The 27,412-nt window shown below is 42.7% G+C and overlaps 1 protein-coding gene across 1 annotated transcript in view; it reads left to right on the top strand.

Annotated features, from left to right (window-relative positions):
• The first annotated feature begins 2,581 nt into the window (after positions 1-2,581).
• LOC133568977 (sodium/potassium-transporting ATPase subunit alpha-2-like) overlaps positions 2,582-27,412 on the top strand; it is a 73,066-nt gene continuing 48,235 nt past the window's right edge. The window contains exons 1-4 of the mRNA XM_061921143.1: positions 2,582-2,742; positions 8,123-8,197; positions 16,100-16,159; positions 16,561-16,764. Of these exons, the coding sequence (XP_061777127.1) occupies positions 2,731-2,742; positions 8,123-8,197; positions 16,100-16,159; positions 16,561-16,764 (351 nt within the window). The 5' untranslated portion in view covers positions 2,582-2,730. The remainder of the gene's footprint in view (positions 2,743-8,122; positions 8,198-16,099; positions 16,160-16,560; positions 16,765-27,412) is intronic.

Genomic DNA, 27,412 nt, shown 5'->3' on the forward strand with positions numbered 1-27,412 from the left:
TTCAGTCAAGAGGGCCCCCCTTCCATCAATCAATCAATCAAAGTTTATTTGTACAGCCCTTAATCACAAGTGTCTCAAATGGCTGCTCAAGCCACGAAAGCTCAGATCCCACGTCAGGGCAAGAAAAAACTCAACCCAATGGAATACAACGAGAAACCTTGGAGGGGGATCGCAGATGTTTACACAAATTGAATTCTGTCTCTGTTTAATTCCTTGCTTCTTGTCTTGTTTAATAGATGTCATCAGTGTTTGAAGCTGACGTTTAGTAAACATAATTGCCTTGTTTTTAATGAATACTAAGGCCTACTATGGTACTTGAATGTGAAAAATTTGGGAATGTTATATAAAGAAAGTAGGTGGGTCCGGGGGGGCTCCTTATTGCCACGGTAATTTCTGCATGCCTGCTTCCATGTGATGGCATGTTGTTTTCTGAAGTGTGTGTGTGTGTGTGTGTGTGTGTGTGTGTGTGTGTGTGTGTGTGTGTGTGTGTGTAGGGCAGGGGTGTCAAACTCATTTTAGATGGGGGGGGCCACATGGAGAAAAATCTACTCCCAAGTGGGCCGGACTGATAAAATCACGGCACGATAACTTAAAAGTAAAGACCACTTCAGATCTTTGTTTAAAAATAGAAAAAGCACAATTTGAAAATGCCCAAATCATAATGTTGTTGTTTTTTTACACTTACATGTTGCAGTTAATAGTATTCCATCTTAATTTGTCGTTATTTATGTTTTCCGAATAAACGACGTGATAATGTTCATCAGTCAACTCATCCATCAAGATAAATTACAGAATGTTATTTATGTGGTTTGCTCATTTTCCTCGACTGATGTACTGACATCACGTGGTTTATTTTGTACATATGGAGCGTCATCTACAAAGATACAAAGAATTGCTATTGTGACATCTAGTGGACACATTTAGAACAGCAGTTTTTTTTTGTTTTTTTAAATTTATTTTATTAAAGGCCTACTGAAAGCCACTACTAGCGACCACGCAGTCTGATAGTTTATATATCAATGATGAAATATTAACATTGCAACACATGCCAATACGGCCTTTTTAGTTTACTAAATTGCAATTTTAAATTTCCCGCGTAGTGTCCTGTTGAAAACGTCGCGGTATGATGACGCGCGCGTTTGACGTCTCGGGTTGTAGCGGATATTATTTTCCAGCCTGATCCAAGCTATAAGTAGTCTGCTTTAATCGCATAATTAAACAGTATTCTTGACATCTGTGTTGCTGAATCGTTTGCAATTTGTTCAATTAATAATGGAGAAGTCAAAGTAGGAAGATGGAGGTGGGAAGCTTTTAGCCTTTAGCCACACAAACACACGGTGTTTCTTTGTTTAAAATTCCCGAAGGCGAAGCTTTACCATGGATCAGAGCGGTCAAGCGAACATGGATCCCGACCACATGTCAACTGGCAGGTTTTGGTGAGAAAATTGTGGTAATAAGTCGGCTCTTACCGGAGACATCAGCGGAGCTTCCGTCCTGCTGCGGCTGCGTGACTTCCCTCAGAGACTCTGGCCGTCCGTGGCCACTCCCCTCTGACTTTCACGTACTATTTAATCTCACTAAAACACTAGCAACACAATAAGCAGATAAGGGATTTTCCAGAATTATCCTAGTAATTGTGTCTAATAACATCTGAATCGCTCCCACTGCAATCGCCTTTTTTTTTCTTTCTAGTCCTTCACTCTAAATTTCCTCATCCACGAATCTTTCATCCTCGCTCAAATAAATGGGGAAATTCTCGCTTTCTCGGTCCGAATAGCTCTAGCTGCTGCTGGCTATGATTAATAAATACATAAATAAATGGGTTGTACTTGTATAGCGCTTTTCTACCTTCAAGGTACTCAAAGCGCTTTGACATTACTTCCACATTTACCCATTCACACACACATTCACACACTGATGGAGGGAGCTGCCATGCAAGGCGCCAACCAGCACCCATCAGGAGCAAGGGTGAAGTGTGTTGCTCAGGACACAACGGACGTGACGAGGTTGGTACTAGGTGGGAATTGAACCAGGGACCCTCGGGTTGCGCACGGCCACTCTTCCACTGCGCCACGCCGTCCCTAAACAATGTGCGGATGTGAGGAGCCCTACAATCCGTGACGTCCCAGCACATCGTCTACTACTTCCGGTAAAGGCAAGCCTTTTTTTTATTAGCGACCAAAAGTTGCGAACTTTATCATCCTTTAATCCTTTCAGCAAAAATATGGCAATATCGTAAAATGATCAAGTATGACACATAGAATAGACCTGCTATCCCCGTTTAAATAAGAAAATCTCATTTCAGTAGGCCTTTAAAGCATTTCAGGTACATTTTTATACTTAGTAAACTCTGCCCCCGGGCCAGATAAAACCTGTTCACGGGCCTGATACGGCCCCCGGGCCGTAGGTTTGACACCCCCGCTGTATGGGCTTTTTTGAACAGGTGGAGGTATATGTCACCCCCCCTTGGGAGTGATGAGATTCATGTTACCCTCACATGCCGGAGGGGCTAACTGTGTGTGTGTGTGTGTGTGTGTGTGTGTGTGTGTGTGTGTGTGTGTGTGTGTGTGTGTGTGTGTGTGTGTGTGTGTGTGTGTTTCCAGGCCCCCCCCCAAAAAAGCAACAAGTCTCTCCCACACGTGGTGGTGGTCAATGTCAGACGTGGGTCTCAGCCGTGTGCCCTTGTTGTCTTCCTTCACGTCCTGACCTGCCGTCTTGTGGATATCCAACATGGGCGGAGGGGTGAGTGCTTGTCTATATTTTTTGATTTCACGTCATTATTTGTCAAATAAACAAGCAGGGGGGGTTGAGGCCGTAGGCTTGTATAAGATGTTTTTGTATGAGTAAAAAAAAAAGAAAGAAGTTATCTTTAAAAATGTAATGTGAGGCAAATGAGCGAAGTTTTAGATGCGGGGATCGACAGGACGGCGTTGTTTTAATGAGGGATCGGTGACCGCGTTCACCTCCTGCTGCACGCGCCGGGCCGACATGCGCACGTGTGTCCTGGTGACGGCTGAGTGTCAGCAGCAGGTGACTTCAATGTGTGTGTGTGTGTGTGTGTGTGTGTGTGTTCCTGTATTTCTACCCTTCTTGAGACATCAACAGGGAAAAGTACCGTCCATATGAGGACCGGTGGACAAGTGAGGACCGCAATCGTGGTCCCAATACGGAAAAACCATTGCATCTAATAGAGAATGTCTCATTTGCACCCCTGGTGGTGAAATATATATATATACATATATACAGCTGTATGAATAACATGCAACAAATCATTTCAAACCATCCATCCATCCATTTTCTACCGCTCTTTCCCTTTCGGGGTCGCGGGGGGCGCTGGCGCCTATCTCAGCTACAATCGGGCGGAAGGCGGGGTACACCCTGGACAAGTCGCCACCTCATCGCAGGGCCAACACAGATAGACAGACAACATTCACACTCACATTCACACACTAGGGCCAATTTAGTGTTGCCAATCAACCTATCCCCAGGTGCATGTCTTTGGAAGTGGGAGGAAGCCGGAGTACCCGGAGGGAACCCACGCATTCACGGGGAGAACATGCAAACTCCACACAGAAAGATCCCAAGCCTGGATTTGAACCCAGGACTGCAGGACCTTTGTATTGTGAGGCAGACGCACTAACCCCTCTGCCACCGTGAAGCCCATTTCAAACCACAACAAAGCAATTGCAAAAGGACTGCCTACCCCCAGACTAAACGACTCTGAAACCAATAATGAATGTAACTGTCGCAAGAAACCTGATTGCCCTCTCAACGGAAGGTGCTTACAGACATCAGTCGTTTACCAAGCAAAGGTAACACGCAAGGACATTAACACATCCGACACGTACGTAGGATTAACCGAAGGAGCGTTCAAAACAAGATGGAATAATCACAACGCCTCCTTTAGAAACCAGACTTTGCAGAATTCTACAGAACTCAGCAAACACATTTGGAACCTCAAAGACAATAATGTTGAATATTCAATAACATGGCAAATTCTTGCATCCAGCACACCTTACAACAGTGGTAATAAAAGATGCAACCTATGCTTAAAAGAGAAACTGTTTATTATATATCATCCAGATCTATCATCCCTCAACAAGCGCAGTGAAATGATTTCAACATGCCGCCATAGACGGAAACACCTCCTAGGTAACACATGAGCCAATCACCACACCCTACGCCTGCTTGTACCCACCCACTCTGTGCCCTATATAAACTATTGTATGTGAATGCTTCCATTAAAATCTCCTGATGATTGAGGGAACCCCTCATGAAACAGATCTGTAGAGATGAAGTAGTCTTGTGATTTTTTCCCACACCTACATATATACATATATATAATTTAAATGGACTGTGTGTCGGTTTTAAAAGTGCTCCCCCTCTGGTCAACATATGAAATAACAAGTGTGCGTAGACATTTGAAATGCTGCCCCTTAGGTCAACATATGAAATAACAAGTGTGCGTAGACATTTGAAGTGCTCCCCCTCTGGCCAACATATGTACTAACAAGTGTGTGTGAGAAATTGAAATGCACCCCCCTGTGGCCAAAATTAATAAAGGAATAATGTGTGACTTTTGTCATAATTTTGACATTTTTGTCATATTTGACCAAAATTATTACAAAAATGTTGACCAGAGGGGGAGCACTTTTAAAAAATATACATATATTTTTGACAAAATGTATTACAAATTGTGCCAAAAAACAACAATTTGTCATATTCTTTCTGGTTCTGTATTATGGCATTATTTTCTCATAGAATTATTACTTTTTTTATTTAAAATTGTGACAAAAGTCCTAATTTTACTCAAAAAATGTCAATTTTTTTCACAAGATCCACAAGAAAATTGGCAATATTGTGATTGAAGTCAGAATTTTATATGGCAAATGTCACAATTTGTGTTAAAAAGTAACTATTTTAAATAAAAACGAAAACATTTTATGAGAAAATACTGCAATATTACAGAACCAGGAGGAATATGAGAAATTGTTCCCAGTTTTACAAGAAAGAAGTGAACACACTGTGAGAAAAAAACTGCTTTTATTTTTTATTTTTTTTAAATTGACTGTGTCGGTTTTAAAAATGCTCCCCCTCTGGTTATCATATGTAATAACAAGTGTGTGTAGACAAAATTATGACAAATTGTGACAAAGGTCATAATTTTACTCAAAAAATGTCACTTTTTTAAAAAGAACAACAAACCAATTGGCAATATTGTAATTAAAGTCAGAATACTATGTGACAAATGTCACCATTTTGCATTAAAAAGTAACCATTTAAAATAAAAAAGTAATAATTTTTTGAGAAAATATTGCAATATTACAGAACCTTGTTGTTGTTTTAAATTGACTGTGTGTCGGTTTAAAGAATGCTCCCCCTCTGGTCAACATATGAAATAACAAGTGTGCGTAGACATTTGAAGTGCTCCCCCTCTGGCCAACATATGTACCAACAAGTGTGTGTGAGAAATTGAAATGCGCTCCCCTGTGGCCAAAATTAATAAAGAAACAATTTGTGACTTTTGTCAAAATGATGACAAATTGTGACAAAAGTCCTAATTTTACTCAAGAAATGTCAATCTTTTTACAAGATCAACAAGAAAATTGGCAATATTGGGATTAAAGTCAGAATTTTATGTGATGAATGTCACAATTTGCTTTAAAAAGTAACACATTTCAATAAAAAAGTAACAATTTTCAAAAGAAATAATGCAATATTACAGAACCAGAAAGAATATGAGAAATTGTTCCCAGTTTTATAAGAAAAAAGTTGAAACATTGTGAGGAAAAACGGCTTTTAGTTTTTTGTTGTTGTTTTTTTTAATTGAATGTGTGTCGGTTTTAAAAGTGCTCCCCCTCTGGTCAACATATGAAATAACAAGTGTGTGTAGACATTTGAAGTGCTCCCCCTCTGGCCAACATATGTACTAACAAGTGTGTGTGAGAAATTGAAATGCACCCCCCTGTGGCCAAAATTAATAAAGAAATAATTTGTGACTTTTGTCATAATTTTGACATAATTTTTGTCATAATTTTGACAAAAATTATGACAAATTGTTACAAAAAATTAATTTGTCATATTCTTTCTGGTTCTGTAATATGGCAATATTTTCTCATTAAATTATTGCTTTTTTATTTAAAATTGTGACAAAAGTCATAATTTTACTCAAAAAATTTCAATTTTTTTACAAGATCAACAAGAAAATTGGCAATAATGTGATTGAAGTCAGAATTTTACATGGCAAATGTCACAATTTGTGTTAAAAAGTAACTATTTTAAATAAGAACGTAAACATTTTATGAGAAAATACTGCAATATTACAAAACCAGAAGGAATATGAGAAATTGTTCCCAGTTTTTTAAGAAAAAAGTCAACACACTGTGAGAAAAGGACTGCTTTTAGTTTTTTTTAGTTTTTTTTTAAATTGACTGTGTGTCGGTTTTAAAAGTGCTCCCACTCTGGTTATCATATGTAATAACAAGTGTGTGTAGACATTTGAAGTCCTCCCCCTCTGGTCAACATATGTAATAACAAGTGTGTGTAAGAAATTGAAATGCGACCCCTTGGGCCAAAATTATTAAAGAAACAATTTGTGACTGTTGTCAAAATTTTGACATCATTTTTGTCAAAATTATGACAAATTGTGACAAAAGTCTTCATTTTCCTCCAAAAATGTCTATTTCATTACAAGATCAACAAGAACATTGGCAATATCGTGATTAAAGTCTGAATTTAATTTTATGTGACAAATGTCACCAAATTTGCATTAAAAAGTAACAGTTTAAAAATAAAAAAGTAATAATTTTATGAGAAAATATTGCAATATTACAGAACCATAAGGAATATGAGAAATTGTTACCAGTTTTATAAGAAAAAAGTTGACACATTGTGAGAAAAAGACTGCTTTTCGGTTATTGTTTTTTTGTTTTGTTTTTTTTAAGTTGACTGTGTGTCGGTTTTTAAAGTGCTCCCCCTCAGGTCAACATATGAAATAACAAGTGTGTGTAGACATTTCAATTTGCTCCCCCTCTGGCCAACATATGTAATAACAAGTGTGTGCAGGTAATTGAAATGCGCCCCCTGTGGCCAAAATTAATAAAGAAACAATTTGTGACTTTTGTCATAATTTTGACATAATTTTTGTAAAAAATTATGACAAATTGTAACAAAAGTCATAATCTTAATCAAAAAATGTCACTTTTTTGAAAGGACAACAAAAAAATTGGCAAAATTGTGATTAAAGTCAGAATTTCATATGACAAATATCACCATTTTGCATTAAAAAGTAACAATTTAAAATAAAAAAGTAATAATTTTACGAGAAAAAATTGCAATATTACCAAAACAGAAAGAATATGAGAAGTTGTTCCCAGTTTTACAAGGAAAAAGTCGACACATTGTGAGAAAAGGACTGCTTTTAGTTAATTTTTTTGTTTCTTTTGGCCAAAAGGGGTGCATTTCAAGTTTTAACACGATATTGCCATTTTTTTTGTTTTTCCTGTAAAAAAAGTGACATTTTTTGAGTAAAATTATGACTTTTGTCACAATTTGTCATACTTTTGACAAAAATCATGACAAATTAGACAAAAGTCACAAATTGTTTTTTTATTAATTTTGGCCGAATGGGGCGCATTTACATTTCTAACATACACTTGTTATTACATGTGTTGGCCAGAGGGGGAGCACTTAAAATGGCAACACACACTTGTTATTTCATATGTTGACCAGAGGGGGAGCAGTTTTAAAACCGAAAATATTGCTACTATGGTAAATTTTTTGTCTACTTTATACCTGCATTGTACTTTCCACCCTTTGGAACTGAGCTACTGTTCGGAACAATTTCCCTTGTGGATCAACAATGTTTGTCTAAATCTAAATCTAAGGTGAATCACAACATCTAAGTGTGCCTCTTAAAGAAGCTATCATCAAAAATCAAAAATAAAAACAGTGACAATGATTGCACATCACGCAATTAAGAAAATACCGACCGGCGAGGGGACGAAGGATCCTGACGGCCATGTTGTTTACGTCCCTTGCAATAATGCTGACTCAGCCGTCTGCTTTTACAACATTGGTTCTGTTGCTGCCGCTGATGATGTGTCCTTGTCCCGGTGTGCAGCGTGGTGCGGAGAATGGCGGCAAGAAGAAAAAGAAGGCTCGGGATTTAGAGGAGCTGAAGAAGGAGGTGTCCATGGTAAGTTGTTAACTTTGTATTTTACTTCCTGGAATGTATTGACCCTTTCGGCTTGTTCGTACCCTCAAAGATTCTACTTTTCTATACACTTCTCAACTTTCTCGTACCTTTTGGGGCCTGGAAAAAAGTAAAAAATAAGTTCAGTAGTTTAGATTACATTTCTTTTGAGGTGCGGTGTTTCCATTGCTAGTATTTAGTTGAATCAAATAGCAAATATTAGGGAAATTCTGATCAGGGTTTTAATTAAACGGTATTTGCTGTACTGGAGAGGAGGCTACGCCGGATAGTCGAACCTCGGATTCAGGAGGAACAGTGTGGTTTTCGTCCTGGTCGTGGAACTGTGGACCAGCTCTATACTCTCGGCAGGGTTCTTGAGGGTGCATGGGAGTTTGCCCAACCAGTCTACATGTGCTTTGTGGACTTGGAGAAGGCATTGGACCGTGTCCCTTGGGAAGTCCTGTGGGGAGTGCTCAGAGAGTATGGGATAGCGGACTGTCTTATTGTGGCGGTCCGATCCCTGTATGATCAGTGCCAGAGCTTGGTCCGCATTGCCGGCAGTAAGTCGAACACATTTCCAGTGATGGTTGGACTCCGCCAAGGCTGTCCTTTGTCACCGATTCTGTTCATAACTTTTATGGACAGAATTTCTAGGCGCAGTCAAGGCGTTGAGGGGTTCCGGTTTGGTGACCGCGGGATTAGGTCTCTGCTTTTTGCAGATGATGTGGTCCTGATGGCTTCATCTGACCGGGATCTTCAGCTCTCACTGGACCGGTTCGCAGCCGAGTGTGAAGCGACCGGAATGAGAATCAGCACCTCCAAGTCCGAGTCCATGGTTCTCGCCCGGAAAAGGGTGGAGTGCCATCTCCGGGTTGGGGAGGAGACCCTGCCCCAAGTGGAGGAGTTCAAGTACCTAGGAGTCTTGTTCACGAGTGAGGGAAGAGTGGATCGTGAGATCGACAGGCGGATCGGTGCGGCGTCTTCAGTAATGCGGACGTTGTACCGATCCGTTGTGGTGAAGAAGGAGCTGAGCCGGAAGGCAAAGCTCTCAATTTACCGGTCGATCTACGTTCCCATCCTCACCTATGGTCATGAGCTTTGGGTCATGACCGAAAGGATAAGATCACGAGTACAAGCGGCCGAAATGAGTTTCCTCCGCCGTGTGGCGGGTCTCTCCCTTAGAGATAGGGTGAGAAGCTCTGCCATCCGGGAGGAACTCAAAGTAAAGCCGCTGCTCCTTCACATCGAGAGGAGCCAGATGAGGTGGTTCGGGCATCTGGTCAGGATGCCACCCGAACGCCTCCCTAGGGAGGTGTTTAGGGCACGTCCAACCGGTAGGAGGCCACGGGGAAGACCCAGGACACGTTGGGAAGACTATGTCTCCCGGCTGGCCTGGGAACGCCTCGGGATCCCCCGGGAAGAGCTAGACGAAGTGGCTGGGGAGAGGGAAGTCTGGGTTTCCCTGCTTTGGCTGTTGCCCCCGCGACCCGACCTCGGATAAGCGGAAGATGATGGATGGATGATGGATGGGTATTTGCTGTAATGGAGGGGATTATTGTTAACTTGGTTAGTTAGTTGCTAGCAGCTTCTTGTCAGGCGAGGATAGTGTTGTCCTGATACCAGTACTTTGGTACCTGTAACAAAACAATACCGGTACTTTTTAGAGGTGGTATAGTACCGAATATGATTCTTTAGTATCGCGGTACTATATTAATACCGGTATACCGTACAATCCTAGTCGAGGACCAACAGTAAATCGACATTTAAAGGCATTAATCGGCAATGCCCCATCATGTACGTTTTTCTGGAAAAAAATGTGGTCGTCTTGGTTTGCTTAATCCAGTGTTTTTCGACCACTAGTGTACCGTGAGATACAGTCTGGTGTATCAAAATTCACCTATTTGGGTTAGAAATATTTTTTGCAAACCAGTAATTATAGTCCCCAAATGATGTGTTGTCGTTGAGTGTCGGTGCTGTCTAGAGCTCGGCAGAGTAACCGAGAAATACTCTTCCATATCAGGAGGTGGCAGCAGGTAGCTAATTGCCTTGTAGATGTCGGGAACTTAGTCGGTCGTGATCACAATATGCAGACGACAGCAGGAGGCAGGGTGCAGGTAAAAAGGTGTTTAATGCTTAAACCAAAAATAAACAAAAGGTGAGTGCCCCTCAGAAAAGGCATTGAAGCTTAGGGAAGGCTATGCAGAACCAAACTAAAACTGAACTTGCAACAAAGTAAACAAAACCAGAATGCTGGACGACAGCAAAGACTTACTGTGGAGCAAAGACAGCGTCCATAATGTACATCCGAACATGACATGACATGACAGTCTGCAAATGATGTGTTGTTGAGTGTTGGTGCTGTCTGGGGCTCGGCAGAGTAACCGTGTAATACTCCTCCATATCAGTAGGTGGCAGCAGGTAGCTAAATGCTTTGTAGATGTCGGAAACAGCGGGAGGCAGAGTGCAGGTAAAAAAGTGTCTAATGCTTGAAACAAAAATGAACAAAAAATGAGTGCTGCTAAGAAAAGGCTTTGCAGTTTAGGGAAGGCTATGCAGAACCAAACTAAAACTGAACTTGTAACAAAGTAAACAAAACCAGAATGCTGGACGACAGCAAAGACTTACAGTCGAGCAAAGATAGCGTCCACAATGTACATCCGAACATGACATGACAGTGTGCAAATTGTGTGTTGTTGAGTGTCGGTGCTGTCTAGAGCTCGGCAGAGTAACCGTGTAATACTGTTCCATTTCAGTCAGTGGCAGCAGGAAGCTAATTGCTTTGTAGATGCCGGAAACAGCGGGAGGCAGTGTGCAGGTAAAAAGGTGTCTGATGCTTAAACCAAAAATAAACAAATGATGAGTGCTGCTAAGAAAAGGCATTGAAGTTTAGGGAAGGCTATGCAGAACCAAACTAAAACTGAACTTGCAACAAAGTAAACAAAAACAGAATGCTGGACGACAGCAAAGACTTACAGTGGAGCAAAGATAGCGTCCACAATGTACATCCGAACATGACATGACAGTGTGCAAATTATGTGTTGTTGAGTGTCGGTGCTGTCTAGAGCTCGGCAGAGTAACCGTGTAATACTGTTCCATTTCAGTCAGTGGCAGCAGGAAGCTAATTGCTTTGTAGATGTCGGAAACAGCGGGAGGCAGAGTGCAGGTAAAAAAGTGTCTAATGCTTAAACCAAAAATGAACAAAAAATGAGTGCTGCTAAGAAATGGCTTTGCAGTTTAGGGAAGGCTATGCAGAACCAAACTAAAACTGAACTTGCAACAAAGTAAACAAAACCAGAATGCTGGACGACTGCAAGGACTTACAGTCGAGCAAAGACCGCGTCCACAATGTACATCCGTACATGGCATGATAGTGTGCAAATTATGTGTTGTTGAGTGTCGGTGCTGTCTAGAGCTCGGCAGAGTAACCGTGTAATACTGTTCCATTTCAGTCAGTGGCAGCAGGTAGCTAATTGCTTTGTAGATGTCGGAAACAGCGGGAGGCAGTGTGCAGGTAAAAAGGTGTCTGATGCTTAAACCAAAAATAAACAAATGATGAGTGCTGCTAAGAAAAGGCATTGAAGTTTAGGGAAGGCTATGCAGAACCAAACTAAAACTGAACTTGCAACAAAGTAAACAAAAACAGAATGCTGGACGACAGCAAAGACTTACAGTGGAGCAAAGATAGCGTCCACAATGTACATCCGTACATGGCATGACAGTGTGCAAATTATGTGTTGTTGAGTGTGGGTGCTGTCTAGATCTCGGCAGAGTAACCGTGTAATACTCTTCCATATCAGTAGGTGGCAGCCGGTAGCTAAATGCTTTGTAGATGTCGGAAACAGTGGGAGGCGGTGTGCAGGTAAAAAGGTGTCTAATGCTTAAACCAAAAATAAACAAAAGATGAGTGCTGCTAAGAAAAGGCATTGAAGTTTAGGGAAGGCTATGCAAAACCAAACTAAAACTGAACTTGCAACAAAGTAAACAAAACCAGAATGCTGGACGACAGCAAAGACTTACAGTCGAGCAAATACGGCGTCCACAATGTACATCCGAACATGACATGACAATCAACAATGTCCCCACAAAGAAGGATTAAAACAATACGGGAAAATGGTGGTGACAGTACACCTACTTTGAGACAAGAGCTACAATGATGCATGCTTTGTTATGGTTTTAAATTCAAACCTAATATTTGCGACAACAACTTTTGACTGTCAACTTAGTTTCGTTTTTTAAGGATTTCTGCAGGTGGTGTGCCTTCAACGCCAAAAATATGCCTCGGCTTAAAAAAAGGTTTTTTTGATCGGGCTTGAACCCTTTGAGTGCAAATACGCTCTGTGACAGGATTAGCATGTAGTATTTTCCCCTGGTAGTTCGGCATGAAGCCAGTTATCATGGACTCGCAGTCGGCGCAAGAAGTCTGCAAACAAACACTGTCCTGCCATCCGAGGAAAAGCAACCAACCCTCCGGCTGGGCGTCTCTGTGCTCGCACTGCGGCTGAATAATTTGTGATGCCACCAGCGGCGAGCCGGCGCTCTCCGAGCTTCTGTCAAAACGTGGCCTCCCCGGCGTCCAAATGCGTCATCTTTGAGGCGAGCGAGACGCAGGGAAGTTTGTGACAAGCTGTTGCGCCGCACTTTCGTCAGGCTGTCGTCGCCTCCGCTGACTTTTTCCCTGCGTTGTCTGTCAGACGTGATTTATGGCACACTTTAAGACCGCCGACGCTGTCGAGTGTGGTTTCAAGTTGGAATCTCCTGCGAGCGGCGACAAACTACAGTTTTCCACGTCAACATGAGGTGCACGAAAAAGCCAGCGCGGCGCTAAAAGCCGTCGAGTTAACAAGAGTAGGGAACATTTACAAACGTATATGCATATATATGTATATGTGTATGTGTAAATATGAATACAGTATGTATAAAAATGTCTATGTGTATGTATGTATATATGTTTATATACAAACCCTGTTTCCATATGAGTTGGGAAATTGTGTTAGATGTAAATATAAACGGAATACAATGATTTGCAAATCATTTTCAACTCATATTCAATTGAATGCCCTACAAACACAACATATTTGATGTTCGAACTCATAAACTTAGGTTTCTTTTGCAAATAATAATTAACTTAGAATTTCATGGCTGCAACACAAGCCAAAGTAGTTGGGAAAGGGCATGTTCACCACTGTGTTACATCACCTTTTCTTTCAACAACACTCAATAAACGTTTGGGAACTGAGGAAACTAATTGTTGAAGCTTTGAAAGTGGAATTCTTTCCCATTCTTGTTTTATGTAGAGCTTTAGTCGTTCAACAGTCCGGGGTCTCCCCCTGTCGTATTTTACGCTTCATAATACGCCACACATTTTCGATGGGAGACATGTCTGGACTGCAGGCGGGCCAGGAAAGTACCCGCACTCTTTTACTACGAAGCCACGCTGTTCTAACACGTGGTTTGGCATTGTTTTGCTGAAATAAGCAGGGGCATCCATGATAATGTTGCTTGGGTTAAACAAATGTTGCTCCAAAACCTGTATGGACCTTTCAGCATTAATGGTGCCTTCACAGATGTGTAAGTTACCCAAGCCTTGGGTACTAATACACCCCCATACCATCACAGATGCTGGCTCTTGAACTTTGCGCTTATAACAATCCGGATGGTTATTTTCCTCTTTGTTCCGGAGGACACCACGTCCACAGTTTCCAAATATAATTTGAAATGTGTACTCGTCAGACCACAGAACATTTTTCCACTTTGCATCAGTCCATATTAGATGAGCTCGGGCCCGGCGACATTCCTGGGTGTTGTTGATGAATGGCTTTCGCTTTGCATAGTAGAGTTTTAACTTGCACTTACAGATGTAACGACCAACTGTAGTTACTGACAGTGGTTTTATGAAGTGTTCCTGAGCCCATGTGGTGATATCCTTTACACACTGATGTCGGTTTTTGATGCAGTACCGCCTGAGGGATCAAAGGTCCGCAATATCATCGCTTACGTGCAGTGATTTCTCCAGATTCTCTGAACCTTTTGACGATTTTACGGCCCGTAGATGGTAAAATCCCTAAATCCCTTCCAATAGCTCGTTGAGAAATGTTGTCCTAAAACTGTTTGACAATTTGCTTACAAATTGGTGACCCTTGACCCATCCTTGTTTGTGAATAACTTAACATTTCATGTAAGCTGTTTTTATACCCAATCATGGCACCCACCTGTTCCCAATTAGCCTGCACACCTGTGGGATGTTCTAAATAAGTGTTTGATGAGCATTCCTCAACTTTATCAGTATTTATTGCCACCTTTCCAAACTTCTTGGTCACGTTTTGCTGGCATCAAATTCTAAAGTTAATGAATATTTGGAAGAAGAAAAAAAATGTTTATCAGTTTGCACATCAAATATGTTGTTTTTGTCGCATATTCAACTGAATATGGGTTGAAAATGATTTGCAAATCATTGTATTTTGTTTATATTTACATCTAAGACAATTTCCCAACTCATATGGAAACGGGGTTTGTATATGTCTTTGTGTATGTATGTCATGTTTTGTATAGTTATGTTCTGTTTTGTTTACGACGCCATTGTTTCCTGTTTTTGCGCTTCCTTGTTTGCTTTGTTTCCATGCCAACCCGTTAGTTTTCACCCGTCCCCATGTCACGCACCTGTTTTGGTTTTTTTTGTCCATAGTTCTGCCTTTGTGCTAGTTTTTGTTTTTATAGCCATGTTTTGTACTTCCGCCCTTGTGTGCGCCTTTTGTTTATTCCTTTTATTAGTGTTAAAATAAAGATGTCATTACCTTCGCACCAAGTTCACTTGCATCTCGGGAAAATAACCACCCCATAGTCCACGTTCTGACAATATATGTATTTGTATATGCATATATGTATAGTTATGTATGTTTACATATTTGTTTTTATTTATATGTATATACATGTATGTGTACATATGTTCTTTTTACATAAATGTGTATAATGTACACATATGTATGTATATGTTTTTATATATAAAATGCATATACATGGGGCGGTTTAGCTCGGTTGGTAGAGTGGCCGTGCCAGCAACTTGAGGGTTGCAGGTTCGATTCCCGCTTCTGCCAACCTAGTCACTGCCGTTGTGTCCTTGGGCAAGACACTTTACCCACCTGCTTCCAGTGCCACCCACACTGGTTTGAATGTAACTTAGATATTGGGTTTCAGTATGTAAAGCGCTTTGAGTCACTTGAGAAAAAGCGCTATATAAATATAATTCACTTCACTTCACATATGTATAGATATAATGTATATATTTATATATCAATCAATCAATCAATGTTTACTTATATAGCCCTAAATCACTAGTGTCTCAAAGGGCTGCACAAACCACCACGACATCCTCGGTAGGCCCACATAAGGGCAAGGAAAACTCACACCCAGTGGGACGTCGGTGACAATGATGACTATGAGAACCTTGGAGAGGAGGAAAGCAATGGATGTCTAACATGATACTGTGAAAGTTCAATCCATAATGGATCCAACACAGTCGCGAGAGTCCAGTCCAAAGCGGATCCAACACAGCAGCGAGAGTCCCGTTCACAGCGGAGCCAGCAGGAAACCATCCCAAGCGGAGGCGGATCAGCAGCGCAGAGATGTCCCCAGCCGATACACAGGCAAGCAGTACATGGCCACCGGACTGGACCAGACCCCCTCCACAAAGGAGAGTGGGACATAGAAGAAAAAGAAAAGAAACGGCAGATCAACTGGTCTAAAAAGGGAGTCTATTTAAAGGCTAGAGTATACAAATGAGTTTTAAGGTGATGTATGTATATATGGTAGTGTTTTTGGCTCATCCATAAACATGTTGTAAGTTATTGATTATTCATTTGTCAAACCTGGAAAACTCATAGAACTTATGAACCCTTTTTGTCTCTTCAGGATGACCACAAAATATCAGTGGATGATCTTGGGAAGCGTTATGGACTGAGCCCTACACAGGTACACGGACTCCATTTTTTTCTGCTGACAATTTTAAAGCGGAAACAGTTGATCAGTCCTCACGGGGATTGTCTGCAAATCAGAGCATCACACACACACACACACACACACACACACACACACACACACACACACACACACACACACACACACACACACACACACACACACACACACACACACACATTGACAAAGGCAAATTTACATTTTCCAGCTGATTTTATTGTGCATAAAAAGCGTGCAAAATGTTCAATAAAGTTACATGCAGCAGTTTTACGGCGCAGACGGGAAGCCTCGCCAGTTTATGACAGTCGGGCTGTTAAACAGGCCGGGCAGGAACAGTCGTAAAGTGCTTTCTAAGCTCAGGTAAAAATGGTCCCGGTCTCGCTTCTCTCCTCCAGGGCCTCACCAACGCCAAAGCCGCAGAGGTTCTGGCTCGGGACGGACCCAACGCGTTGACACCTCCCCCCACCACGCCCGAGTGGGTCAAGTTCTGCCGCCAGCTGTTTGGCGGATTCTCCATGCTGCTGTGGACCGGCGCCATCCTCTGCTTCCTGGCCTACGGCATCCAGGTGGCCACCGAGGACGAGCCGCCCAATGACAACGTGAGGGGAGAACCACCATTTTTTTTTTTTTTTCATTCAATGTTTACTTATATAGCCCTAAATAACTAGTGTCTCAAAGGGCTGCACAAACCACCACGACATCCTCGGTAGGCCCACATAAGGGCAAGGAAAACTCACACCCAGTGGGACATCGGTGACAATAATGACCCAGTGGGATGCAGTCATGCCGATGCTGCACATTATCACACTGCAAAAACGGAAATCTAAGTAAGATACTGAAATTAGCCGACTGAAATTAAATGTTCTTATTTAAAAGGGGATAGTACGTCCATTCAATGTCTCATACTTGATCATTTCGCGATATTGCCATATTTTTGCTGAAAAGATTTAGTAGAGAACATCCACGATAAAGTTCAAAATTTTTGGTCGCTAATAAAAAAGCCTTGCCTGTTCCGGAAGTCGCAGACGATGACGTCACAAGTGTGAGGGCTCCTCACGTCCTCACATTGTTTATAATGGGAGCCTCCAACAAAAAGAGCTATTAAGACCGAGAAAACGACAATTTCAATCAATCAATCAATCAATCAATCAATGTTTATTTATATAGCCCCAAATCACAAATGTCTCAAAGGACTGCACAAATCATTACGACTACAACATCCTCGGAAGAACCCACAAAAGGGCAAGGAAAACTCACACCCAGTGGGCAGGGAGAATTCACATTCAGTGGGACGCCAGCGACAATGCTGACTATGAGAAACCTTGGAGAGGACCTCAGATGTGGGCAACCCCCCCCCTCTAGGGGACCGAAAGCAATGGATGTCGAGCGGGTCTAACATGATACTGTGAAAGTTCAATCCATAGTGGCTCCAAGACAGCAGTGAGAGTCCCGTCCACAGGAAACCATCTCAAGCGGATCAGCAGCGTAGAGATGTCCCCAACCGATACAGGCGAGCGGTCCATCCTGGGTCCCGACGAGCGGTCCATCCTGGGTCTCGACTCTGGACAGTCAGTACTTCATCCATGGTCATCGGACCGGACCCCCTCCACAAGGGAGGGGGGGACATAGGAGAAAGAAAAGAAGCGGCAGATCAACTGGTCTAAAAAGGAGGTCTATTTAAAGGCTAGAGTATACAGATGAGTTTTAAGATGAGACTTAAATGCATCTCGAACTGTTACCGGGAGGGCATTCCAGAGTACTGGAGCCCGAACGGAAAACGCTCTATAGCCCGCAGACTTTTTTTGAGCTCTAGGAATCACTAATAAGCCGGAGTCTTTTGAACGCAGATTTCTTGCCGGGACATATGGTACAATACAATCGGCAAGATAGGATGGAGCTAGACCGTGTAGTATTTTATACGTAAGTAGTAAAACCTTAAAGTCACATCTTAAGTGCACAGGAAGCCAGTGCAGGTTTCCTCATTATTCTGAGCGAGGATTAAAGATTTGTGGCTGAGGATATTGATAGCGAAGGACTACAAAAAAAAAAAAAAAAGGCGATTGCATTGTGAGCGATTCCATCCATCCATCCATCATCTTCCGCTTATCCGAGGTCGGGTCGCGGGGGCGACAGCCTAAGCAGGGAAACCCAGTCTTCCCTCTCTCCAGCCACTTCGTCTAGCTCTTCCCGGGGGATCCCGAGGCGTTCCCAGGCCAGCCGGGAGACATAGTCTTCCCAACGTGTCCTGGGTCTTCCCCGTGGCCTCCTACTGGTTGGACGTGCCCTAAACACCTCCCTAGGGAGGCGTTCGGGTGGCATCCTGACCAGATGCCCGAACCACCTCATCTGGCTCCTCTCGATGTGAAGGAGCAGCGGCTTTACTTTGAGTTCCTCCCGGATGGCAGAGCTTCTCACCCTATCTCTAAGGGAGAGCCCTTAGAGAGCGATTCAGATGTTTTTAGACACATTTACTAGGATACTTCTGGGAAATCCCTTATCTTTCTATTGTGTTGTGAATGTTTTTGTGAGTTAAATAGTACCTGATAGTCGGAGGGGTGTGTTGACGCCAGTATCTGAGGGAAGTCACGGCAGCTACATGGACGGCGCAGGCTCCGCAGATCTTTGGTAAGAGGCGACTTTTTACCACAATTTTCTCACCGAAGCCTGCCGGTTGACAAGTGTTTGGGATCCTTGTTCGCTTGACCGCTCTGATCCATCGTAAAGCTTCACCTCTGGGAATTTTAAACAAGGAAACATCGTGTGTTTGTGTGGCTAAAGGCTAAAGCTTCCCAACTCCATCTTTCTACTTTGACTTCTCCATTGTTAATTGAACAAATTGCAAAAGATTCAGCAACAAAGCTGTCCAGAATACTGTGTAATTATGCGATGAAAAGAGACGACTTTTAGCCGCAAGTGGTGCTGCGCTAATAGGTCCCCTACAACTCGAGACGTCATCATTCCGCGACGTTTTCAACAAGAAACTCCGCGGGGAATTTAAAATTGTAATTTAGTAAACTAAAGCGGCCGTATTGGCATGTGTTGCAATGTTAATATTTCATCATTGATATATAAACTATCAGACTGCGTGGTGGGTAGTAGTGGGTTTCAGTAGGCCTTTAAATATCTCAAATAAGGGTGATATTTGCTTATTTTCTGTCTGATAAGATAATTCTTCTCGCTAGGCAGATTTTATGTCAGAGTGTTTTACTTGTTTTAAGTGTTATGGTCCTAAATGATCTCAATAAAATATTATAGCTTGTTGCTGAGATTTGATGACCTATATCAGGGGTGTCAAACTCAAATACAGAGTGGGCCAAAATTTGAAACTGAACAAAGCCACGGGCCAAGGCTGAACAAATTACCTTTTTAAAAGGGACCTGCGGGGTTTGGTGGTAGTGGGGGGGTGTCCAGGAAGAGTTAGTGCTGCAAGGGGTTCTTGGTAATTGTTCTGTTGCGTTATGGTGCAGGTGTTCTCCCGAAATGTGTTTGTCATTATTATTTGGTGTGGGTTCACAGTGTGGCGCATATTTGTAACAGTGTTTGCATTGTTAATACGGCCACCCTCAGTGTGCCCTGTATTGTTGATCAAGTATGCATTGCATTCACTTGTGTGTGTGCTAAAGCCGCATGTATTATGTGACTGGGCCGTCACGCTGTTTGTATGGAGGAAAAGCAGACGTGACCACAGGTTGCAGAGAACGCTAAAGGCAGTGTCTTTAAGGCAAGCCCCCAATATTGTTGTCCGGGTGGAAATTGGGAGAAATTCGGGAGAATGGTTTCCCCGGGAGATTTTCGGGAGGGGCACTGAACTTCGGGAGTCTCCTGGGGAAATTGACATGTATGAGTATTAGCAGTGAATGCGGTGTTACAGCGAAACTGCCGCTCTAATGTTAATTTGACATTGCCTCAAGGGCCAAATGAAATTACAGGGAGGGCCAAATTTGGCCCGCGGGCCAGAGTTTGACACCCATGACCTATATTGAGTAAAACATGGTTGAAACTAGAATATCAACTGTTGCAAAGCTGTGTCATCAACACTCACAAGGGACGGCGTGGCGCAGTGGAAGAGTGGCCGTGCGCAACCCGAGGGGCCCTGGTTCAAATCCCACCTAGTACCAATCTCGTCACGTCCGTTGTGTCCTGAGCAAGACACTTCACCCTTGCTCCTGATGGGTGCTGGTTGGCGCCTTGCATGGCAGCTCCCTCCATCAGTGTGTGAATGTGTGTGTGAATGGGTAAATGTGGAAGTAGTGTCAAAGCGCTTTGAGTACCTTGAAGGTGGAAAAGCGCTATACAAGTACAACCCATTTATTTATTTAAGTATAAAACTACTGTTTAAAAGTAATTTCTTCCTTCAAGCATGAAAAAAAAATCAGGATGCCGAGCGCATATCATTATGTCCAGATGATGGCACTTGCATTTACTTAATTTAAGAATATTTTTCATTATATTGAGCGAAAATGTCTTTTTTTTTTCCACCAAAAAAAGGTATTTTTGGGTTCATTGAGGTTAGCTAATTTGACTTGTTTTGGAAAGTCTTGACATGCCCAATTTTTTCGTTCTATTGACGGATAAGTTTGCTTGGTTCAAATAAAATACCCCTCATTTTTGTATGTTTTCCCCTTGTTTTTGAACACTGACTTTTTGCTGTGCAGACACACTTGCTCGAATCAAGACAAGGTTAACTTCAAAGTCCCATAAGAAGGTGATAGACTAGATAAGTGCAAGTGTTGAATTCTGGAATTTAGACCGTTTAAAGTGGCTTTTAATAAGCCTGACTGGGAACACACCCTTTTGTGTGTCTGTCCCTTTAATGCTAATGATCTATTTTTATCACTGACAAGCGCTATAGTGCAGTGGTCCCCAAGCACCATTGGTACCGGGCCGCAGAATAATTTTTTATTATTTTATTATTATTATTTTTTAATTAAATCAACATAAAACACAAGATACACTTACAATTAGTGCATCAACCCAAAAAAACTCAATTTTTAATGAAAAAACAAACAAAACAAAAACAAATAAAAAACAAATAAAATAAAAAAAGGTTGGGGACCACTGCTATAGTGTAGTTAAAGTACCAATGATTGTCTCACACACACACACACACACACTAGGTGTGGTGAAATGTGTCCTCTGCATTTGACCCATCCCATTGTTCACCCCCTGGGAGGTGAGGGGAGCAGTGAGCAGCTGCGGAGGCAGCGCCCCGGAATCATTTTTGGTGATTCAACCCCCAATTCCAACCCTTGATGCTGAGTGCCAAGCAGGGAGGTAATGGGTCCCATTTTTATAGTCTTACCGATCTCAGGGCGGACACTCTAACCACTAGGCCACTGACTAGGTTAGTCAATCTATTTTTAACACATACACTTTAACGCTGCACTTGCCCAACATAATAGATGCCATATGTCACAAACAACAATGTAACGCTAAGGAGTAAACACAAACGTTAGTGGCAGTAGCACATACTTGCCAACCCTCCCGGATTTTCCTAGAGACTCCCGAAATTCAGCGCCCGGAAGAAATTTTCTCCCGAAATTCAGCCGGAGCTAGGGGCCACGCCCCCTCCAGCTCCATGCGGACCTGAGTGGGGACAGCCTGTTTTCATGTCCGCTTTCCCACTATATAAACAGCTTGCCTGCCCAATCATGTTAAAACAGGATTGCAGGATGGACCGCTCGTCGGGACCCAGGATGGACCGCTCGCCTGTATCGGTTGGGGACATCTCTACGCTGCTGATCCGCTTGAGATGGTTTCCTGTGGACGGGACTCTCACTGCTGTCTTGGAGCCACTATGGATTGAACTTTCACAGTATCATGTTAGACCCGCTCGACATCCATTGCTTTCGGTCCCCTAGAGGGGGGGGGGTTGCCCACATCTGAGGTCCTCTCCAAGGTTTCTCATAGTCAGCATTGTCACTGGCGTCCCACTGGATGTGAATTCTCCCTGCCCACTGGGTGTGAGTTTTCCTTGCCCTTTTGTGGGTTCTTCCGAGGATGTTGTAGTCGTAATGATTTGTGCAGTCCTTTGAGACATTTGTGATTTGGGGCTATATAAATAAACATTGATTGATTGATTGATTGAAACATCTACAGATATTAATAAAAAACTGCACACACAAGGAGACGAAGTATAAGAACGAGGAAGTTACAGCCATGGCGACGCCGTCTGTAATAGAGCGATCTATGTTGTCTGTTGCCACCTCCTGGTGATTGTTGGCTATAGCGTTATGGGGTTGCCTTTTGATTGGCCAACGATTTATGTGGTGTTGCGCACCTGACTGCAAGTGAGGGAGTCTGTTCTGAAGCCCACAGTGAAGAGACGTAACTTCATCACCTCGCCTGGTTATTGAGTACAGTTAGTAGAACAACTGTGGTTTTATTACTGTATATTTGATAGGTGCCGTCTGAAATTCAACTATATATTTTATTTATATATATAATAAAATAAATATATATAGCCATCCGGGAGGAACTCAAAGTAAAGCCGCTGCTCCTTCACATCGAGAGGAGCCAGATGAGGTGGTTCGGGCATCTGGTCAGGATGCCACCCGAACGCCTCCCTAGGGAGGTGTTTAGGGCACGTCCAACCGGTAGGAGGCCACGGGGAAGACCCAGGACACGTTGGGAAGACTATGTCTCCCGGCTGGCCTGGGAACGCCTCGGGATCCCCCGGGAAGAGCTAGACGAAGTGGCTGGGGAGAGGGAAGTCTGGGTTTCCCTGCTTAGGCTGTTGCCCCCGCGACCCGACCTCGGATAAGCGGAAGATGATGGATGGATAGCTAGAATTCACTGAAAGTCAAGTATTTCATATATATATATATATATATCTATCTATATATATATATATATATATATATATATATATATATATATATATATATATATATAAATATAGATATATAGATATAGATAGGCTTCACGGTGGCAGAGGGGTTAGTGCGTCTGCCTCACAATACGAAGGTCCTGCAGTCCTGGGTTCAAATCCAGGCTCGGAATCTTTCTGTGTGGAGTTTGCATGTTCTCCCCGTGAATGTGTGGGTTCCCTCCGGGTACTCCGGCCTCCTCCCACTTCCAAAAACATGCACCTGGGGATAGGTTGATTGGCAACACTCAATTGGCCCTAGTGTGTGAATGTGAGTGTGAATGTTGTCTGTCTATCTGTGTTGGCCCTGCGATGAGGTGGCGACTTGTCCAAGGTGTACCCCGCCTTCCGCCCGATTGTAGCTGAGATAGGCGCAAGCGCCCCCCGCGAACCCAAAAGGGAAGAAGCGGTAGAAAATGGATGGATATATATATATATATATATATATATATATATATATATATATATATATATATATATATATATATATATATATGTATATATATATATGAAATACTCGAGTTGGTGAATTGTAGATGTAAATATACTCCTCCCCTCTTAACCACGCCCCCGCCACAACCACACCCCCAACCACGCGTCCCCCCCACCCCCGACCACGCCCCCCACCTCCCGAAATCGGAGGTCTCAAAGTAGGCAAGTATGCAATAGCAAACAGTAGATGCGATCGCCGTCGACCTATGAATGGTAAATGGGTTGTACTTGCGCTTTTCTACCATCAAGGAACTCAAAGCGCTTTGACACTATTTCCACATTTACCCCTTCACACACTGATGGCGGGAGCTGGCATGCAGAGCCCTAACCAGTACCCATCAGGAGCAAGGGTGTAGTGTCTTGCTCAAGGACACAACGGACGTGACGAGGTTGGTGGAAGGTCGGGATTGAACCAGGAACCCTCAGAGTGCTGGCACGGCCACTCTCCCATTATCTTGGTCATGATATTGGCAGCATAAAACCCTGTTAAAAAGTTTACATACACTTGTAAAGAACATAATGTCATGGCTGTCTTGAGTTTCCAATCATTTCTACAACTCTTATTTTTTTGTGATAGAGTGATTGGAGCACATACTTGTTGGTCACAAAAAAACATTCATGAAGTTTGGTTCTTTTATGGATTTATTATGGGTCTACTGAAAATGTGACCACATCTGCTGGGTCAAAAGTATACCTATGGACAAAGAAAAAAACCTTCTGGAGGAAAGTTCTGTGGTCAGATGGAACAAAAATGTAGCTGTTTGGCCATAATACCCAGCTTTATGTTTGGAGGCCTTTAATCCAAGGAACACCATACCTACCGTCAAGAATGGTGGTGGTAGTATTATGCTCTGAAGTACCTATCCTGAAGGTCTGAACAAGTGTGCTTCAAGAATCTACAGTACCTCACCGTGACATACAGCACCTTTGAGAAGCAACTCACGATTCAATTCCATTAGGATTCACGGGATTCAATTTAGAATCGATACTCAATTCAACTCGATTCTGACAGTATATCATTTGGTATTTAAATTATACTAATTAAAAAGCTCCTCTTTAGGACTACTGACACATTACATTACATTAGTATAAAATACTACACGGTCTAGCTCCATCCTATCTTGCCGATTGTATTGTACCATATGTCCCGGCAAGAAATCTGCGTTCAAAAGACTCCGGCTTATTAGTGATTCCCAAAGCCCAAAAAAAGTCTGCGGGCTATAGAGCGTTTTCCGTTCGGGCTCCAGTACTCTGGAATGCCCTCCCGGTAACAGTTCGAGATGCCACCTCAGTAGAAGCATTTAAGTCTCACCTTAAAACTCATTTGTATACTCTAGCCTTTAAATAGACTCCCTTTTTAGACCAGTTGATCTGCCGTTTCTTTTCTTTTTCTTCTATGTCCCACTCTCCCTTGTGGAGGGGGTCCGGTCCGATCCGGTGGCCATGTACTGCTTGCCTGTGTATCGGCTGGGGACATCTCTGTGCTGCTGATCCGCCTCCGCTTGTGATGGTTTCCTGCTGGCTCCGCTGCGAACAGGACTCTCGCTGCTGTGTTGGATCCGCTTTGGACTGGACTCTCGCGACTGTGTTGGATCCATTGTGGATTGAACTCTCACAGTATCATGTTAGACCCGCTCGACATCCATTGCTTTCCTCCTCTCCAAGGTTTCTCATAGTCATCATTGTCACCGACGTCCCACTGGGTGTGAGTTTTCCTTGCCCTTATGTGGGCCTACCGAGGATGTCGTGGTGGTTTGTGCAGCCCTTTGAGACACTAGTGATTTAGGGCTATATAAGTAAACATTGATTGATTGATTGATATACATCTGACCACATAACTTTCCTCCAGAAGGTCTTATCTTTGTCCATGTGATGTCAGATGAAACAAAAACTGAGCTGAATGACCACAATACTCAGCAATATGTGATCCCTTTAAACCCAGGAACACCAAACCTACTGTCACGCATGGTGGTGATAGTGTTATGCTCCGGGCCTGTTTTGCTGCCAATGGAACTGGTGCTTTACAGAGAGTAAATGGGACAATGACAAAGGAGGATTACCTCCAAATTCTTCAGGACAACCTAAAAATATCAGCCCGGAGGTTGGGTCTTGTGCGCAGTTGGGTGTTCCAACAGGGCAATGACCCCAAACACACGTCAAAAATGGTAAAGGAATGACTAAATCAGGCTGAAAGTCCTGTCTTAAACGTGTGGACAATGCTGAAGAAACAAGTCCATGGCAGAAAACCAACAAATTTAGCGGAACTGCACCAGTTTTGTCAAGGGGAGTGGTCAAAAATTCAAGCAGAAGCTTGTGGATGGCTACCAAAAGCGCCTTATTGCAGTGAAACTTGCCAAGGGACATGTAAGCAAATATTAACATTTCTGTATGTATACTTTTGACCCAGCAGATTTGGTCACATTTTCAGTAGACCCATAATAAGTTCATAAAAAAAAAAAAAAACATCAAGAATGTTTTTTTTGTGACCAAGTATGTGCTCCAATCAATCAATCAATCAATCAATCAATGTTTATTTATATAGCCCCAAATCACAAATGTCTCAAAGGACTGCACAAATCATTACGACTACAACATCCTCGGAAGAACCCACAAAAGGGCAAGGAAAACTCACACCCAGTGGGCAGGGAGAATTCACATTCAGTGGGACGCCAGTGACAATGCTGACTATGAGAAACCTTGGAGAGGACCTCAGATGTGGGCAACCCCCCCCCTCTAGGGGACCGAAAGCAATGGATGTCGAGCGGGTCTAACATGATACTGTGAAAGTTCAATCCATAGTGGCTCCAAGACAGCAGTGAGATCCCGTCCACAGGAAACCATCTCAAGCGGATCAGCAGCGTAGAGATGTCCCCAACCGATACAGGCGAGCGGTCCATCCTGGGTCCCGACGAGCGGTCCATCCTGGGTCTCGACTCTGGACAGTCAGTACTTCATCCATGGTCATCGGACCGGACCCCCTCCACAAGGGAGGGGGGGACATAGGAGAAAGAAAAGAAGCGGCAGATCAACTGGTCTAAAAAGGAGGTCTATTTAAAGGCTAGAGTATACAGATGAGTTTTAAGATGAGACTTAAATGCTTCTACTCTATCACAAAAAAATAAGAGTTGTAGAAATGATTGGAAACTCAAGACAGCCATGACATTATGTTCTTTACAAGTGTATGTAAACTTTTGACCACGACCGTACACAAATTTCTTACTCCACACATTTTGTAGTAAAAATGATTAAAGATATGGTAAAACAGGCCAAATATCACACAATTAGCCTTGAAAGTATTTGAAAAATGTTTAGTGAAGCCTGCTATTTTTTTTTTTTTGCAATGTAGTGCGGTGCATACATGAAGAGGCTTATCAAGCTAGAGACGAGACCTAAGTTGGCTCCTGAAACATTAACGTTGAACGCCCTTCTTCTCAAAAGTGGAGTTTGTTGTTTTTAAACAGACTTTAGAGATTGGGGGACAGCGTGGCACGATTGGGAGAGTGGCCGTGCTAGCAAGCTGAGGGTTTCTGGTTTGATCCCCGCCTTCTACCAACCTAGTCACGTCCATTGTGTCCTTGAGCAAGACACTTCACCCTTGCTCCTGATGGGTCGTGGTTAGGGCCTTGCATGGCAGCTCCCGCCATCGGTGAGTGAATGGGTGTGTGAATGGGTGAATGTGGAAATAGTGTCAAAGCGCTTGGAGTACCTTGAAGGTATACAACAATAATAATATATTCTATTTTTAAAAAGCACTTTACATTGAGCAAACAACCTCAAAGTGCTACAGTGCATTAAAAAAATTTAATAACATAAAAAAAATTAATAATAATAATAAAAAAATAATTAAAATAATAAATAAAAATAAAAACTAGCTAGAACTAGTATGC

The sequence above is a fragment of the Nerophis ophidion genome, linkage group LG14, assembly GCF_033978795.1.
Source record: "Nerophis ophidion isolate RoL-2023_Sa linkage group LG14, RoL_Noph_v1.0, whole genome shotgun sequence".
In the NCBI taxonomy this organism is placed as follows: Eukaryota; Metazoa; Chordata; class Actinopteri; order Syngnathiformes; family Syngnathidae; genus Nerophis; species Nerophis ophidion.